The following is a 16158-nucleotide window of genomic DNA, read 5'->3' as shown; positions in this document are numbered from 1 at the left end:
CTTTAGAATAATTGATGTTTGGTACTGTCAATTAAGAACTTGCAGTTCATTCCTAATTTCTTCAGCATGCAGGAGTACTCACGTACTGCAGACAACACATGCGCTCAGACAGCAAGATCCCAATTACAATCATATTGAAAACCACGAGGGAAAATCTGGTCCGAGTGCCACACATGGCATGTCCTTGGTCTGCTTAAGCAGGCTGAAGAAAAGCAGAAAGGGGAAACTGTCAGCTCTCTGTTCCATCACCTTCACAAGCTTACTGTTCCATTACCCCTGTATAAAACCTGGAAAGAGCCAGTAAAAATGGGAGGGGGTGACAAGGCACCCACACGCACAGACACATATATGACATCTTGGACATCAGTTACCTGGATGCATTTCTGGAGGAGGAGAGTGGGTGTGGCTTGGAGGGACAAGAAGTGGGGTTGTTGAGATTGGTATTAGCACTGTTCTGGCTTCAGTGTCTGACCTGATATATCCCTCAGGAGGTTCTGGCTGCCTGAGATTGTGCCATTTTGTCCTTCAGGAGGTTTAGCTCTGGTGATTCTCTTTTTTGATGTGCACAGTGCAAAAGAAGGAGTTGTAAGCAGGTTCTTAATATGCTTGCAGGGTGTTTGTGTACTAGCCCATTGCAGTGTCCAGTTCCAGAAAGGTTCTACAAGTCACCTTCCAGGGCACTGTCAGGCTTAGTTTGGTTCTGCTCTTCTGGAGGTACCCAGTGGGCTTGGAAAGGGAAGAGCTGGCAGCTTACTTATGCCCTGCACAGGGAAGGCTGTGAGGGTTTTTGGGGTTTTTTTTGAAAGGTTTAAGTTTCATTTTGAACCTCTGTGCTGTTATTTACTGAAGTGTTGAGGGATTCAAAATGACTTGGATGGTTCAAAATGACTTGCATGGTGGGACGTGTGGTTGTTCTGACTTCTGTCCAGATTTGTCTGTTCAGCCCTGGCTGTTTGCACTTTCACAAGGAAATGAGGCTTACAGTTGCATGGAAATAAGAGCACAATCACAGCAGGGTGGAAGTTCAGCTTTTTGAAAATTGTTTAGTAGTAAGGGGTAGTAGTGAGAAGATCCAGGACAGTAAATCCCCATGTTTGCGTAAATCTTTTTTTTCAAAGGTCAGGCTCTTTTAGGTCCTACTCTTTCAAAATAATTTGATAATATAGTCCCTGCATTCCTGATGAAAGCGTTTCTTCAGCAGGGAAGTCTTCTGCAGGACTGGTGGGCAAAACGGCTCCATGGTCGTGCCTCTGTCTTTGTCCCACCACACCCCGCAGCAGTGACAGAAGCGCAGTGTGCATTTGTCGTGCCATGTCAGTGTGTAAATTCATTCTTTTATTTTTAAACAGAGAAATTTAAAAATCCCATCACCACCACAAGTTTGCTCTTCAGTACTCTGGGGGGCTTATTTTAAGTGGCAACAACAGCTGAATTGACTGAGCGGTGGAGCAGTAGTATGATGTGGCAATAGGGAAGAAAGGTCCTTGACATGTCTAAGGTGCTATACTTAAGAAAAGAAGTCCCATTTACTTAGGACATGTGTCAGAAAATCTAATAATTCAAATCACTTATATTCAGGTTTTTTTAAAAGCATCTTCTAATTTCAAATGGAGGTAATTTAACCAAGACGACCTGCTTGGTTTCATTATCCAGAATGTCAGGGGCTTTAGATGTATTTTTAATTAGTTTGTTTTTTGAACCCTCGATTTGATAATACAATGTACTAATTACTTCTTAAAAGGTAAGCAGAGCAGAATGAAAAAGCTGTAACAGCTGATGAATATCTGAGCACCCTGGAATACATCTTACTGACCAGACTTGGCAAGGCTCCCTGCTTTCTATTATTTTAAAAACCTTTTTTTTTTTTTTCCTCTTCTTTTTCCTCCCCCCCTCCAAAATTTGACCTAGAATTTCCAACACAAGAAGGAAGGGAATAGCACAGATATCTCTGAAGTGTTTGTCTGCAGCATTCTTATCTTTAAATAGCTTCTTTGAAGAAGCCAATATGCCCTTTGCCAGAGGCGTAATTAGTATCTTTCAGCAGTGTAGCTACGAGCGTGTCATCTCCACGTGGTTGTACAACAGCTTTCGCTTTTACTATATTTTCTGCCTCTGATCAAATTTTTCTTACTAGCTTTTGTTACAGTGCATTTAAGTTACCTTTACCCTCCATAATTATTTACAGGTTAAAAATATTGTGAGTGAAATAGCACAGGGCTGAAGAGGGAAGAAAAAACAATTCCCCGTGAGCAGCAGATCTTTGGCAAAAGGTGATAACAAGAAGGCTGTGATTAGGAGCCTACATTTTAAGAAGTTTTCCCATGATCAATTTTCTAATTAAGCCATGCCTCTGGGAGTTACATGCTAGAGAATTTCAGGGATTCCTAAATAAAGATGGTTTAATTGAGATCTCACGAATCGAGGGTTTTCAGGCTCTTCTAAAAACTGTTCTGCAAGATGTGTGACTGCTCATTCTCTCTGAGAACTGCAGAGACGTAACGATATGATGAGTCCGTACGAATGGGCACATACAAAATGCAAAATCTCAGTATAGCATGTCTGTCCAAACTGCAGTAACTTCTAAATCTCAGTGCCACAGTCCTCTTGCAGTTTGCTCTTAAACAGGCTTCTTCTTTAAAACACCTTGTTTAGTTGGTAAGTTCAGGGGCCTTTGATCCCAGTTTTCTCTCTTGTGTCTTGCTAGGCGGTATTGTAGTGTCTGCACCAGTGGGTACCTACAGAGGTTTTTCACTACAACTGGAGAGGTCCCAAACCCAGAAGCTTGACAGGTCTTAATTTTGGGCATGGTAGAAAATGACCATTAATTTCTGTAGCTTTTAATAAGGTAGAAGGTACGCTTGCCTGATAAACCAGTGTCAGTAGGTACCGGCCTTCATGAGAGGCGGTGGCAGCATCAGTCACATTCTTGGAGTGCCAGCCTTCCAAGGGAGCGTGTTGCCACCGTGGAGACATGCTCACCAGACCAGAGTCAGCGCGTTAAATACGGCAGCTAGATTAGGCAAAGCAATGAAACTCTTGATGCTGTCCAAAAACATGAGATGCTTTGCAGTCTAGGTTAGTTTTCATAGTTCCAAAATAATACTAAGACATGAAGATTTATGATAATTTGTTTAAAATACCAGAGAAACACTTTTTATCCATTTTGTTAAATTGTCTGATGTTTGAGGCTGAAATTTTAGAATGGATTGAGAACACAAGAATAAATTTGGGAGTGTAGAAAATCAGTCACACAAACCATTTAATAAACTTAGGTTTGTGTTTCGCAGCTATGATCTTACAGTTCTGAAGTTATTTTTTTAAAGCTAGGGGTGACACTGAGGTGTAAAAGAACAGGTATATCTCATACATGCAACCACATTGTCTAGCTGTGGAGTATGCTAATCCGGGTTTGTAACTCACTCCCACAGTGGTTTAGGATTAGAGTAATTTAATCAGTGCTGACAGGGAGAAGTGGCTATGCGAGCTCATGGTGAAAAGCATGTGTATGAAGTACGCAGAGAGAGCCTGGCAACAGATACCCTGTTATTCCTTCCCAGGGGATGAGGGTGCTGCTGGAGGGCCATCCCTCCAGGCGTGCAGCGGTTTGTGCCTACTAGGAGATGTAAGAAACTGCAAGCGCGGCTGAGTGCAGGAGGAGAGCAGTGTGTGGGTGTGTAGTACTGAAGCTGAATCAAAGTTTTACCATGATCTTACCGTTTTGGCGCCCCTTTTAATGTTCGCAGTATCTACCCCTGCAAAAAGACATGGGATGAAATTAGCTCGTTGAAACTGGAGACTAATCTTGCAGTTCAGCCTTTGTATTTGCCACTGAGTCTCTCCGCGTCCCTTAGCTTTTCTCTAAAGTGAAAAGTATTTAGCTCTGTATATCGGTATTGACATAATTGGGCGTTGATTGTGGATGAGCTGCCAGCATAAAATGTGAGGGCTTTGAGGGCAGCAGCAGTGCTTCAAAGCCTCAGTGCCTGCAGTGTTCGGTACCCATGTGTGCAGCAAAGTATTCTGGCACAGGCAGTTCCTGCCCTTCCTCCCAGCCAGGAACCTGTGAGGCTGCATCTGTAATTTGTGAACCTACCATAGGTTCAGTGCTCCCCCAAAAGGCTTATTTTGTGCTAGGAATGGGACGCGGATCTCTTGGGTATGAAATGCAGCCGGGTAGCCTTCTGGAAATTGCAGCATGGTGGCTTGGGATGTGCAGACTTGACTTGTTCATGGTGGAGAGGAGCATAAAAGCTGGGGGTTGAAGTGTATATGGGAGGGGTTGTTTTTGAGGTTTGCCTCTGAATCTAGCCAGATTAGTGGAGGCAAATTGCTTTGAGATTGTCAGATATGAACTGTAAATGTGAGAAGTACTATACTTGCTTTTTTAATATTCAGTAGTCTCTCACTGTCTGTTTTGTTGACCTTGGAAGGTGAACCTCATATTTTTTTTTTCCTGAAGGTTCACAAATTTCCCACTCTTACTCCATTTTCCTAAAAAGAAACTATTTTCTTGGGCTTTTTGGTTTTAGTTCTATGGCTTTTTGAAGACTGGACTGAGAAGAAAATGAGGCTTGCATCATTGGACTGGCTGCTAAGTTATCCATAACACTAAGCCTCCTGTGATTTGTATGATGGCAGAGGAAAGGGAGAGTTTGAGCATCAGCGCGTTAGCCATCTGCTTTGTTTCTGTGCTCGGGATGGCCTTTTTTCATGCTCTTGCTCAGGCACCAGGGAGCTCCCTCTGGGCCTGTTGCTGCAGGTGGAGTCAGGCAAGTGAGATACAATTGCTCTTTCGTATAGAGTTTGTGCAGTTCGTTCCCTTTTAGCCTCGCTCCGTAAAACGACCGTAAAGTGCAGGCATAAATTACATTTATTTGCACTTCAGGGACTTGGCGCTGTCCTGCCAAAAGGTAATAAGTAGGACATGTAATAAATGAGAAGCAGGCCCTAAATTTTAAGCGTTGAGATGCCAGTATGTCGAGAGCGTTTGGGAGGCGAGGTTTTTCCACCTGCAGACAGCCCCCAAAATGGGGCCGTGTGTCAGAGGAGAAGCCAAAGCTTGGGATGCGCCTTGTTACAGGGCTTGGCATGCAGGCGTTCATCAGTGCCGGCTGAAGCCCCGCATACCTTGACCTGCCTTGTGCTTAAATCATTCCAACATCTTGAATGGTCTTAAGATTTTTCCAAAGCACATCTGGGTTATGTTTAATTGTTAGAAGGGAAAGAAAAAAAAAAAGAAAAGGAAAGAGAGGAGCTAGAGGGGGAGTTAGCGTAAATAATTCATGCAGAAGAATCCTCCAATTTTGCAGAAACCACAGCCCAAATTACGGAGAAGGCTCTTGGATTGAGATGATTTTTGTTGTGGTTGTAGCATACCAGGGTTTGAATCCTGTCCAGATGAAAACATTTGGTTTGTACTTCAGTAAATATTGCAGAAGCACTGCCAGCTAATTCTGAAGAGTAATGAAATAGTGCTTTTGGCAAAGCGCGTGCACTTTCCATACTTCTGATTCCTCTCTTCAGATCCAAATTCAGAATTTTTTAAATATGTTTAGCTGGTCCAAGACAAAAGTTAATGTAATTTAATGAGAAACAAAACATACCGTAATTTAGGAGGGAAAATTACGCATTTGTCAAATAAAGAAATTTAATAACCTCATTAGTCCAATAAAACGGCTGAAAAAGAGTATCGTTTATTCTGTTAATCAGGCACTTGTTGCTGAGGTCAGTGCATCTGTAAGTACAGGTTGTGTAAGCATCAATTCTGTCTACTCTTAGTAGCAAGCCTGAATTTTGCACGTGCAAGGAGTAACATCTTTCTGGGAAAACTGCTAAAAGCAGCACCATGACTTAAAAAAACATATTTTACTTTGTACTTATTGTTGTATAAGCATCAAATTATTATAGCAGAGGACATAAAATACATTTGTCATCCTTTCATATGCATTAGGCAACACTTTGTGTATAGTTGTGGTAATTGTTTTTCCTATATAGTTAGGTTTTCTTTTGTGTTGCTCTCACAATAGGAGGGAAGACAAAAATACTCAAGAGAGAATTTCAATAATGAAACTGCAGATACTGATGGAAACAGTTGCCAAACATACTTAACCCTCATTTTTTAAAGAGCTGAACATCCTCCCTTTTTGTAATAATTCACAGCTCATTGTAACCATGATGAGTGAATTTAAAAAAGAAAAATCCCCATTAATGATTTTCTCAAAATTTGTCATGCACAGCAGTATCTGGTCACAGGAGCAGGAGCTCCTCTGGTAGTGGTGAGGAGAGGGTACCTGGGCATTTTGTTACCTGTCCAAGCTTTCAGCAGGGCTTGCAATCTCTTAGTTGACCACAGCAATTAGTTAGCCTTTCAAAATTGCCTGTTGAGGGCCAGCTTTGGTGATTTGGCCTTCCCACCATGATGTGGAGGAGGCAGAGAGGGCTAGAATGTTTCCTCCAGGGTGCTGCCTGGCCTGGGCCATAGCTTTTCTGGTCTCTACTGTGATTTAACAGCAACTTGTTAAGCAGGAAAAGGTGAATGACACATGTCCAGATCAGGGCAGCAAGCCGACAGCGCTATCAGACAGGTGCTCTTGTTACATCTGTTCAGTAGAAGCTGTCCTTCCCCATTTACTGTATTTGATACGATTTGAATCAGTAATTTTTCAGCATCTTCTATTCCCGTTGCTCCTGCAGCCTGTGTCTGTCTGCTAACCTACCTGTCACCGCTTGCCCCCTTCTCCAGCCCCAGCACATCTGAGCCCAGCTTTTCTTCTACACTGCTGCTCCTGCATTCCCTTTCTTTCAGCTTACTACTACTGCCATGGCTGCTCCTTCCTTTCCAACTTGTTGTGATGGCCTCATCCAGTTACCTGGTGATGGCATGTGCTTTTATGTAGATACTGATGCAAACCAACTCAGCTGTCGGGGTGGAGGGAAAGGAAGGCATTTAGGAAGTGTGTACCTAGGCATCATCAGGACAGAATGTGACATGTGCAGCTCCTACAAGAGATTTGGAACATACTGTGTTTTACGTTTGGTTTAATAACATAAAGCAATATATTGGGCTGCACATGCAATAAGAAAAAGTGTGCACAGAAATTTTCCAAATCTTTACTTGAGAGCTTGTAACATTGCATTACAGTTACAGCATTTATTAATGGACTTTAATTTCCTTAGCCTAGGATTTTAATCTGAATCAGTTCCCTGCTCCGATTCACCACATGGCCTCACAAAAAAATTATACTACCACAGTTGAGGTGGTGGCACAGGCGTAAGAACAAGAGGCCAGATTGGGGTAGATTGGGCTCTCTAGACCATTTTTGATGCGAAGAAAAATGTCCACGTGGCCACAGGTAGCCTAGGTAGGTCCTTTTATGAAATATCTTCGAAAGAAGCGGTGAGAAGCCAAACTGTATTTGCTAGATTACTGTCAGATTTGCTGAATGGGCAGGTTTTTCTGACACCTGCTGGTTGGGTGCATGGTGGGGTGGGTTTCTTGACGTGGATGGCTTCTCACACGCTTTCCCTGGGCGCTAGAGGGTTGCTCCCTTCCTTATGCCCCTTCCTCTGCTGCAGCGCCCGTGGTAGCAGCTGCCTGCACAACTCGGGGGCTCCCGGCACAGGAGGAGACTTGTAAAACTCAATACAGCCACAGGCTCTCATAACTCTTGTGCAGATTATTTTCTGCTGTTTTCTTGGGGATGGAAAGCAAGGAGGGGAGTTTGGGGGGAAAGTTTTATACTAGAGTGTGAGACCTGGCACACACCAGCTCCTGGACACAGATGTTGACTGCTTACCAGAGCATTGCAGCTCTTCTCTTTTGCTGTCAGTTATTAATTAAATTCTAGTGTTGCTTTTTAGTTTACCCTGGGTAGGCTGCAAGAATCATGCCTTGTTGCTGGGAAGGGCAAGAGGAAGAGGAGGGATGATGGCTCATCGTTACTCTTGCTGTCTGGCTGGTAAAATGTGGGCAAGGATGGACTGGCACAGATGCCTTGTGGGTTCCTGTTGTCAAGTGTGTCCAGGCAAAGACAAAAATGTGCAGAACAGCGTGTTGTAAATTCAAACACCAAGCAAGGGCCTACAACTGTATGTTCTGTGACTGTGAGTGTGTCTGCATGCATCTGGCCAACCTGCGGTTCTCCTCGTTCTCGTGCCGTTTTGGAGGGGTTTTTATCATACACCATTTTCATGGTAAATATCTGTGGTACATGGAGAAAACCGAGATCAACAATTCTCAGTGAGGTCTGCGTGTAAGGAAACACACCATGTTTTTAACTTGAGATGAAGACAGGCCAGATTTATGAGGAAGGGCAATATATTTTGTTAGACCAACTGATCCAGCTGGAAAAAATTCTCAACATCTCCAACAATCCTAGACATTTGTGGCTACAATAACACTATTTAATATTGTTTATATAATTAGCAGCTTTGGGTAACAAATGTAGAGGTAAGCTGTGGGATCATAGACACATCCCTGTCTGGTTTTAGCGATGATGGGGGATATTTAGGACAGGAATCTTTATTATAATAAAGAAGGTGAGTTACTGCCTAGCTTCCACTCTAAACAGTGCAGCTTCACTCGTGTGAGCTTCTTTAGTTCTTCAGTCATGAGAAATCTCACATTTCTTTCCATCAGAGTAGTTTGGGGGGGTTCTCTTAGCTCTTCGCTTGGTGTAAACCACCAGTGCACATCAGCCACTCCACATTAGGTGTTGCCTAATCAACATAATTGTCATTCTTTTAGCTTGAATGACATCAGTGTGAACTTACAAGCTTGTCTTTCCTTCAGTCTGCTCATAAAGGGACTTCAGAGTATCTGGATCTTGAGTGGCCTGTTTCAGTATTTTAAACTAGTTTTTTCTTAGCCTTTTGGATATGTTTAGCTACACAGACTTAAAGTGAAAATGGTTTTAACCAGCTCAACCCATAGGTGTGAACAAATTCTCAGTATTTGAAGCTATTCCAGAACTGAAATAAAAGGCGATAAAAATCATTCTGGTATAAAAAGCAAAGAAGAAAACTCAAAAGCTTTTAGATTTTTTTCAGCGTCTTCCATCCATAACAAAGCTCAAATAGAACAAAAATGCATGAGTCCAGCTTTTTCCCCCTGTTCTTTCTGTTCTGCAAGTCAACTTTAATGAATACTTAGGAAAGGCTACAGGGGGGAGGAGGTGACCCAGACTGATCGCCAGCTTTTCTCTGAGGTCTCATATTGCAGAGCACTTAGTAAAGTGAGGGTTAGCAGGACTCTCCTGTGTTATTGGACATTGCTAGTCTAATTTCTCTGGAAATGTACTTCCCAAGCAGCCCCAGCTGTCCCAGGAATGCAGTTTAACCATTGTTGTTCATAGTTCTCAATTGGAAAGAATTAAAAAATGTCATTCTGACCAAAGATTTATGCACTGAGAAATTAAATACCAGGAGTTAGGTGAAGTTTTTATCTGCTCTTGCACTTGGGTTAGACCCTCCCTTCTCCCTAAGTAGAATGCCACAGTACTATATTTTATTCCGTGCTTTAAAATGAAAAAAGATTGCTGTTATAATGAAGACATTTGCATGGCAGATGATAATTTTTCTTCTAGTTGCTGTTGAAAGCTGACAAAAAAGCTCAAGGATGTAGAACTCGAGGAAAGACGAGTCTCAGAGAATAGACAGTGTATCTGGTATCCTATTTTGGTGTTTCATAAGGATAAAATTTCTGACTATTTCTCCAATTACAATAGATTTCAGTCTGTGTTTGAATCTAATTTTGAGGGTTCCTAACAGTAAGTTTCTTTTACTGCCATCACTTGTCAATACATTAATGCACTGGTGGTACCAGGCTTTGGATCCTGATTAGAACTGATGCACAGTGCAGACTTGCAGAGCTAATAACTTCTGAATTACAGACTTGGGTACCTAGATAGAAGGAAAAAGACAATTTATTTTTCAGACAGCACTGGTTTAGAGTAAATGTTTTGGAGTCTTCTAGTTAGTTGCTGTTGAGACTTAAAGCTCCCATCCCAGCAGAAGAATTAATGTACCTCTCAGCACCTCTTACCTACTGTGGTTGATTGCTTAGAGTGTGCCAAAAAGTTCTGGGCATAAAAAATGAGAAAGTTCTTGTTTCTGTAAGTTGCTAGAGCTCCTATGCTTTGAAATGTGTCAACAATCTCAATTTGATCATTAGTCTGTATAAATATGAAAGTGTGGCATGCAGAAGGCTTTCCCCAAGCATAACCATATGTGTCCATACATTTTATGTCTGGGTTGGATGGATTAATATGTATGCTGTTTCAGGGTGGGAGGGTGGGAAGAATCTTCATGCTGTATGTGCTGCTGCAGTGTTTCCCCAGCTGCCCAAGGGCTACCACTGATGCACAGAATGGGGTGCTCGTGGGGAGTTTCTCTCTGCTTCTCCCCAAGGCAGCTGCAGGCCCAAAGTGGCCCTTCTAGAGACCAAGAGCAAAGGTCTTTACAGGTGGGGACTAAGCCCCATGCAGCTGCTCACTCTCTTCCCTGCAGTTGGATGGGGGAGAGAATTGGGAGGGTAAAAGTGAGAAAACTCATGGGTTGAGATAAGGACAGTTCAGTAGGTAAAGCAAAAGCTGTGCACACAAGCTAAGTAAGACAAGGAATCCATTCCCCACTTTCCCTGGGCAGGCAGGCATTTATCCATCTCCAAGAAAGCAGGGCTCCATCACATGTAATGGCAATTTGGGAAGACAAATGTCATTGGTCTGAAAGCCCCTGTTCCTCCTCCTTCCCACAGCTTTTACTGCTTAGCATACCACCATATGGTATGGAATGTCCTTTGGATTGGTTGGGGTCAGCTGTCCTGGCTGTGCCCTGTCCCAGTTCTTGTGCACCCCCAGCCTGCTCATGCCATGCTTTGATGCCATGTAAGCACTAACTCAGCAGTACCTAAAACATCCCTGTGTTGTCAACAATATTTTGGTCATGAATCCAAAACATAGACCTCTACAAGCTACTGTAAGAAAACTAACTCCATCCCAACTAAAACCAGTTCCCTTAGTTGAGTACAGAACCAGCCTATCCCCGGTTTTGTGCCATATTTAGGTATTCATTCATTAAAATGTAATTTTTGTAGTTAAGAATATTTTGTACGAGCCTGCTGGGAGCAGAGAATATGCAACCCAAAAATAAGCTTTAGTTATTTGTTGGCAACAGCAACGCCAACAGCTCAAAACCAAACAAAACATGAAATTGCTGTTCTGAAGAGCTTGAAGCCAGAAGTATTTCCTAAAGGAAGCACCAGCCAAATCACCATTACCTCGTGTTGTTGGTCTGGAGCCCAGCTCTCTTTGTCCTTTGTCTTACTTAGCTACAGGAAAATAATTGAAGCAGTGAGTCCCCATTCTCCACTTCTCCTGATTCTCTATTTCTTTCCCCATTCTTCACAAAAATGTATCTTTTTGTTAGTATGTAGAAGGCTCCCAGGACACCTGCTCCTCCAGGGAACAGGTAGGAGACCAGGAGACTTATTTCAAAGTGGAAACTCTTATCTGGCATGGGGAAAAGTGTCTGTTAGCTGTCAGCGGTATCCAAACGTTTCACAGTAGTCGTTAGTTTGCTACAGCCCCTTTATGGGTCCTGATGCAGCGCAGGGAAACCTACACACTGTTGCATGACACACGTTAAAGGCATATTATGCAATAGTTATGTTCAAATTATAACCCTGTGTTGTTGTTAAGCCTTTGAATCCTCCCCTCTCTTTCACTGAACTGCGTGTTGTGCCCTACCCTTGCGCAAACAAGGCGCGTGACGGGGAGCAGCGTAGGGAGTACGCGAGGTGTGAGAAGCAACACCCGCAGGAGGAGCACCTGGGGAATCAGGGGACCCTCTGCTCTTTTCTCTCCTTTGCTGGGGACCTGCAGGGCAAAATTAAGCATCTCAATGCTTCAGTTTTTCTCTGTATTTAAAACCGAGCCAGAATGCTGCAAAGCATTGTGTACAATGCTGTGGAGGTCTGCAAAGCACCGTGAAGTTTAAATACTAGTATTTTATTGTAATAATAACCTAAAAATATTACCAGGGTGCAGATTGGTTTGTAAGTGCTCTTTTTTTCTTGTTTGGAAAAGCTGTAAGCTTCTAGTTTGTGCGTTAAGACTTCAGTAAAGCACTTAAGCACGCATTTGAATTTAAGCATGTGCATTAGTCCTTTTCTGAATACATAAAGCTATTAATTAGGGCTTGTACAAGTCTGTTTGCTTGTCTAAAGTATGAATAGAATGTGCTTAGAGGGGGGAAACTCCGCTTTTCAAGCACATACATCTCCTGTTGGTAAAAATTAATAAATAAAACCCCTCCAGTTAGTCATGCACTAATGTGACCTTTCATCTCCGAGTCTCCCTCTTCCCTTTCTATGTGTAACACCAAAGTGGGTTGTGATCAATATGGTTAGCATAGTGAGTGAATGTAATGATGCTAATAAGCTGTTTCTTTATAATGATCAGGTTCTCCAGCCCTGCCCAGCAACATGGTATATTTTGGAAGCTCTCAGGATGATGAGGAAGAGGAGGAGGAGGAAGAGGAGACAGAGGACACAAAAACAGCCACAAACAATGCTTCATCATCATGCCAGTCAACTCCCAGGAAAGGAAAAACGCATAAACATGTACCAAATGGGCAAGGTAGGTCTGAAATAGTGCTGTTCTGCAACTGCCTTGGAATGAAATTTATGAGCTTGTGTGCTTAATCCTTGTCTGTTCTTCTGGATCTGAGTGAAAAAGGATACAGGCCATAATGGGAAAGGGGAATGAGATGTAGTGGCAGCACCTTCTGCTTTAACCTGTTTCTCCTGACAATCTGAAACCCATCTGTGGCAGAACAGTAGCTGCAGGGGTGGAATTACATATATTTTTATATACACGCACGCATATGCATATACTGTATATACACATATACCGCCACTCTCTCTGTGGCTTTTTTGAGACTGAAGTTTAATGATTTTATTTTATCAAAGTTAAATATAAGCACTCATAAGTGTTATCAAAACATGTGACAGGGTCAACACTTAATTTTTCACATGCGATTTTGATTCCACAATTCCAGTGGGTTAAGATACTACATTCATACTGTTTATGGAAAGATTTTGTAGAAGAAGCTCTTTCAAGCTTTGCAAATCACCAAAAGCTGTGTTCGTTACACAGTCTTTCTGTCACGATGTCTCTGTGCCATATCTTTATAAATGGATCTGTGTATGTTGCAACATTGCCTAGTGTAAAATGGAAGATCTAAAAGCCACACTGAAAACTTTCTGCTCCTGCTGTAATGCTCCCCTGCCACAGTCTCGTGTGATGTGGTTCCCTCTCCAGCAAGAACTCGTGTACCCTAACAACAGTGTCCTCTCTGCCTCACATAATGTCAAAATGGAGCCAGCGCTCCCCATTCCTTTCCTCAGTATTAGGTCACTGTGAAAGTCCTTCCTTCTGGTGACTGTCCGTTCAGCTCTTACTAGGAAAATGGAAAGGAATGTCTCTCTACAGACCTGAGCCTGCTGGTTTTTGTGCTGCTCTGCATGAAGAAAAGAATACTAGATCCCAGTTACTTCATTGTGCTGGTCCTCATCTCTGCTTTTCAAAAGAGAGGCTTCTACAAAGGGTGCCATTGTTACCTATAACAAAACCATTTTTCCTGACTATGTCTGAATCTGTTTTTCATTGCACACCTGTTGCTGTGTAACCCCAGCCGGCAACTAAGCACCGCACAGCAGCTCACTCGCTCCCGCTGCGCTGGGATGGGAGACAATTGGAATAGTAGAAGTGAGAAAACTCGTGGGTTGAGATAAAGACAGTTTGATAGGTAAAGCCACGCAAGCAAAGCAAAACAAGGAATTAGTTTGTCATTTCCCATGGGCAGGCAGGTGTTCAGCTGACTCCAGGAAAGCAGGGCTCCATCACATGGAAGAGTTACTTGGGAAGACAAAAGCCATCTTTCCAAACATCCTCCCCCTTCCTCCTCCTTCACACAGATTTATATGCTGAGAATGACACTATATAGTATGGAATATCCCTTTGGTCAGTTGGGGTCAGCTGTCCTGGCTGTGTCCTGTCCCAAGTCTTGTGCACCCCCAGCCTACTCACTGGTGGGGTGAGGTGAGAAGCAGTAAAGGCTCTCTGTCTAAGCACTGCTCAGGCAGTAATGAAAACATCCCTGTGTTAACAGCGCTGTTTTCAGCACAAATCCAAACCACAGCCCCATACCAGCTACTACGGAGAAAATTAACTCTGTTTCAGCCAGATCCAGCATGTTCTCCAACATGGGATCAAGCTCAAATTCTCTCTTTTTGTGGAGCTATATGTGGAGAAGTGCAAAGGGACATTATGCCTAATAGCATTTCAACTGTCAGCTGCGAGCAGGAGCTTTAATGCTGTAAAAGCCATGGATCAAAACTTGGCACTTTGGATTGATTTCTAAGTAAACCCCTCAAAATAACAGGCACAAAAGTCTACATATGGAAAATGAGATTGCACGTAACAGAACTGCTGCCTTAGAGTTTTAAATGTGATATATCATTACAAAAGGAGCCGATTCCTTGAGAGTGTCCCAGATGGCAGCCACTTTGAAATTAGCTCAAAACCAGAGACACCTGAAATCTTAATTGGGGGTAAGTAAAGGCAAACTTAATGAGCCATCTAATGGCTTCATAATCTTTATCAATATAGATCAGAGCGAGCATAAATGAAGCTGCTGCTTTAATAGATCTGCAAAAGACCTTTATAAAATACATAGGAGACAATGTGAGATGTTTTGACAAAGGTGATGAAACAGGAATTCCCAGAGAAGGCAGCTGCTGCTTCTTCATTGTAATTTCTTTTTTTCTTCCTTTTTTTTTAATTAAAATTTTCTTACCCAGGGGTATTCCCATTTTTCAGTGTCTGTTATTTTGGTTGACAGCCAATAGTATTTTTGTTTCCCGTGAATAAAGTAGATTCAGGTTCGTGTGTGTCTGTTTTAAACGAGACCACACACAAAGGCAGGCCAGGGACGGGTACAGCAAATGAACTTAATCTAGCGTGAGAGTCTATTTTTAATGAATTAAAGTCTTTTGTTTTTAATATACAATGTGTAGTCAAGTACTTTGGACCTGAAAATGCTAAGCATTTGCTATGACATACAAAACAAAGGTTCAGAGCTTGATTAATGTCATTAGACGGTGTCAAATGATTGCTTCCTACTAAAATGGGGCCAGAACAACTTTCCTGGGCAAAGTCATTTGTCAGTATCCTCTTCTGATGCCAATATGGGGCATTATTAGGGTTGTACACCAAACTGTTTGTTGTAACTTAGCCTGTTGAGCCACCTTTTGGACAGTTAACTCAATTGAAAATGCATAAGTATGAGTAAGAAGCCCGTATAAGACGTGGCATAGCTTGCTGCACAAACAGAAGCAATTAACTCAACTGGTCTGTCGCTTTACAAGCTTACTGCTTACATAGATCTATTTAAAGCATCAACATTTTACCTGTGTCTTTTCATCCTCCCTTCTTAGTACCTCTGATGTGCCATGCATGTATCCATTTCTTAAAGAGCCAAGTAACATGTTTGGCAGGAGACATGTTTGTCCCCCACATTCACGGGAGTGTGGAGAAGGGATACGTAGCAATGTGCAGCTCTTTCCTTCCTGCAGTATCTTAGTGCTGGCAGCGATAGTCTTGTGGTTAAACCATTTTTTGAGATACCACTGTGGTTGCCACAAGGAAAAATGGTAGAGCCATGCTATTAAAAATTGGTTTCATATTGTTGACAGACTTCAACTGATTAGGCCGGGTCTGACAGATGTTAAGATAAATCAGCAGCAGATAAAAGCTTGGATGTCATTGGTGGTGCTTTGTGCCCTAGTTAGAAACCAGTGCTCGCTCTGGGTAACTTTCTGTCATGTCGTATAGGATGTTCTGCATGTAACTCTCACTGTCTTTCTCAGCGTGCTTAAACTGACAGCGAGCAGTTCTCACTGAGAGAAGATAAGTGTCTGAAGACTTTCAGCTTTTGTTTGCAAGAGAACTGTTCTCTTATAATGTAGACTAAAACATGTGAGTGGTTCTTAGTTGCTATGGTTTTTTTTGCAGTACATGTCATAGATTAATTCAGGTCAGAGAAGACCCCAGGAGGCCATCTAGTCTGACCTCTTCTGCAAAATACTATTGATAACTT

At 42.5% G+C, this 16158-nt stretch overlaps 1 protein-coding gene across 1 annotated transcript in view; it reads left to right on the top strand.

Annotated features, from left to right (window-relative positions):
- JARID2 (jumonji and AT-rich interaction domain containing 2) overlaps positions 1-16158 on the top strand; it is a 225841-nt gene that overhangs the window by 160760 nt on the left and 48923 nt on the right. Inside the window, exon 5 of the mRNA XM_084279710.1 lies at positions 12459-12635. Coding sequence (XP_084135836.1) covers positions 12459-12635 — 177 coding nt within the window. The remainder of the gene's footprint in view (positions 1-12458; positions 12636-16158) is intronic.

This window comes from Gallinula chloropus, assembly GCF_964237585.1.
Source record: "Gallinula chloropus genome assembly, chromosome: 2".
Classification (NCBI taxonomy): domain Eukaryota; kingdom Metazoa; phylum Chordata; class Aves; order Gruiformes; family Rallidae; genus Gallinula; species Gallinula chloropus.
The sequence above is the reverse complement of the archived record's forward strand: the minus strand, read 5'-3'. Positions and strand labels throughout refer to the sequence as shown.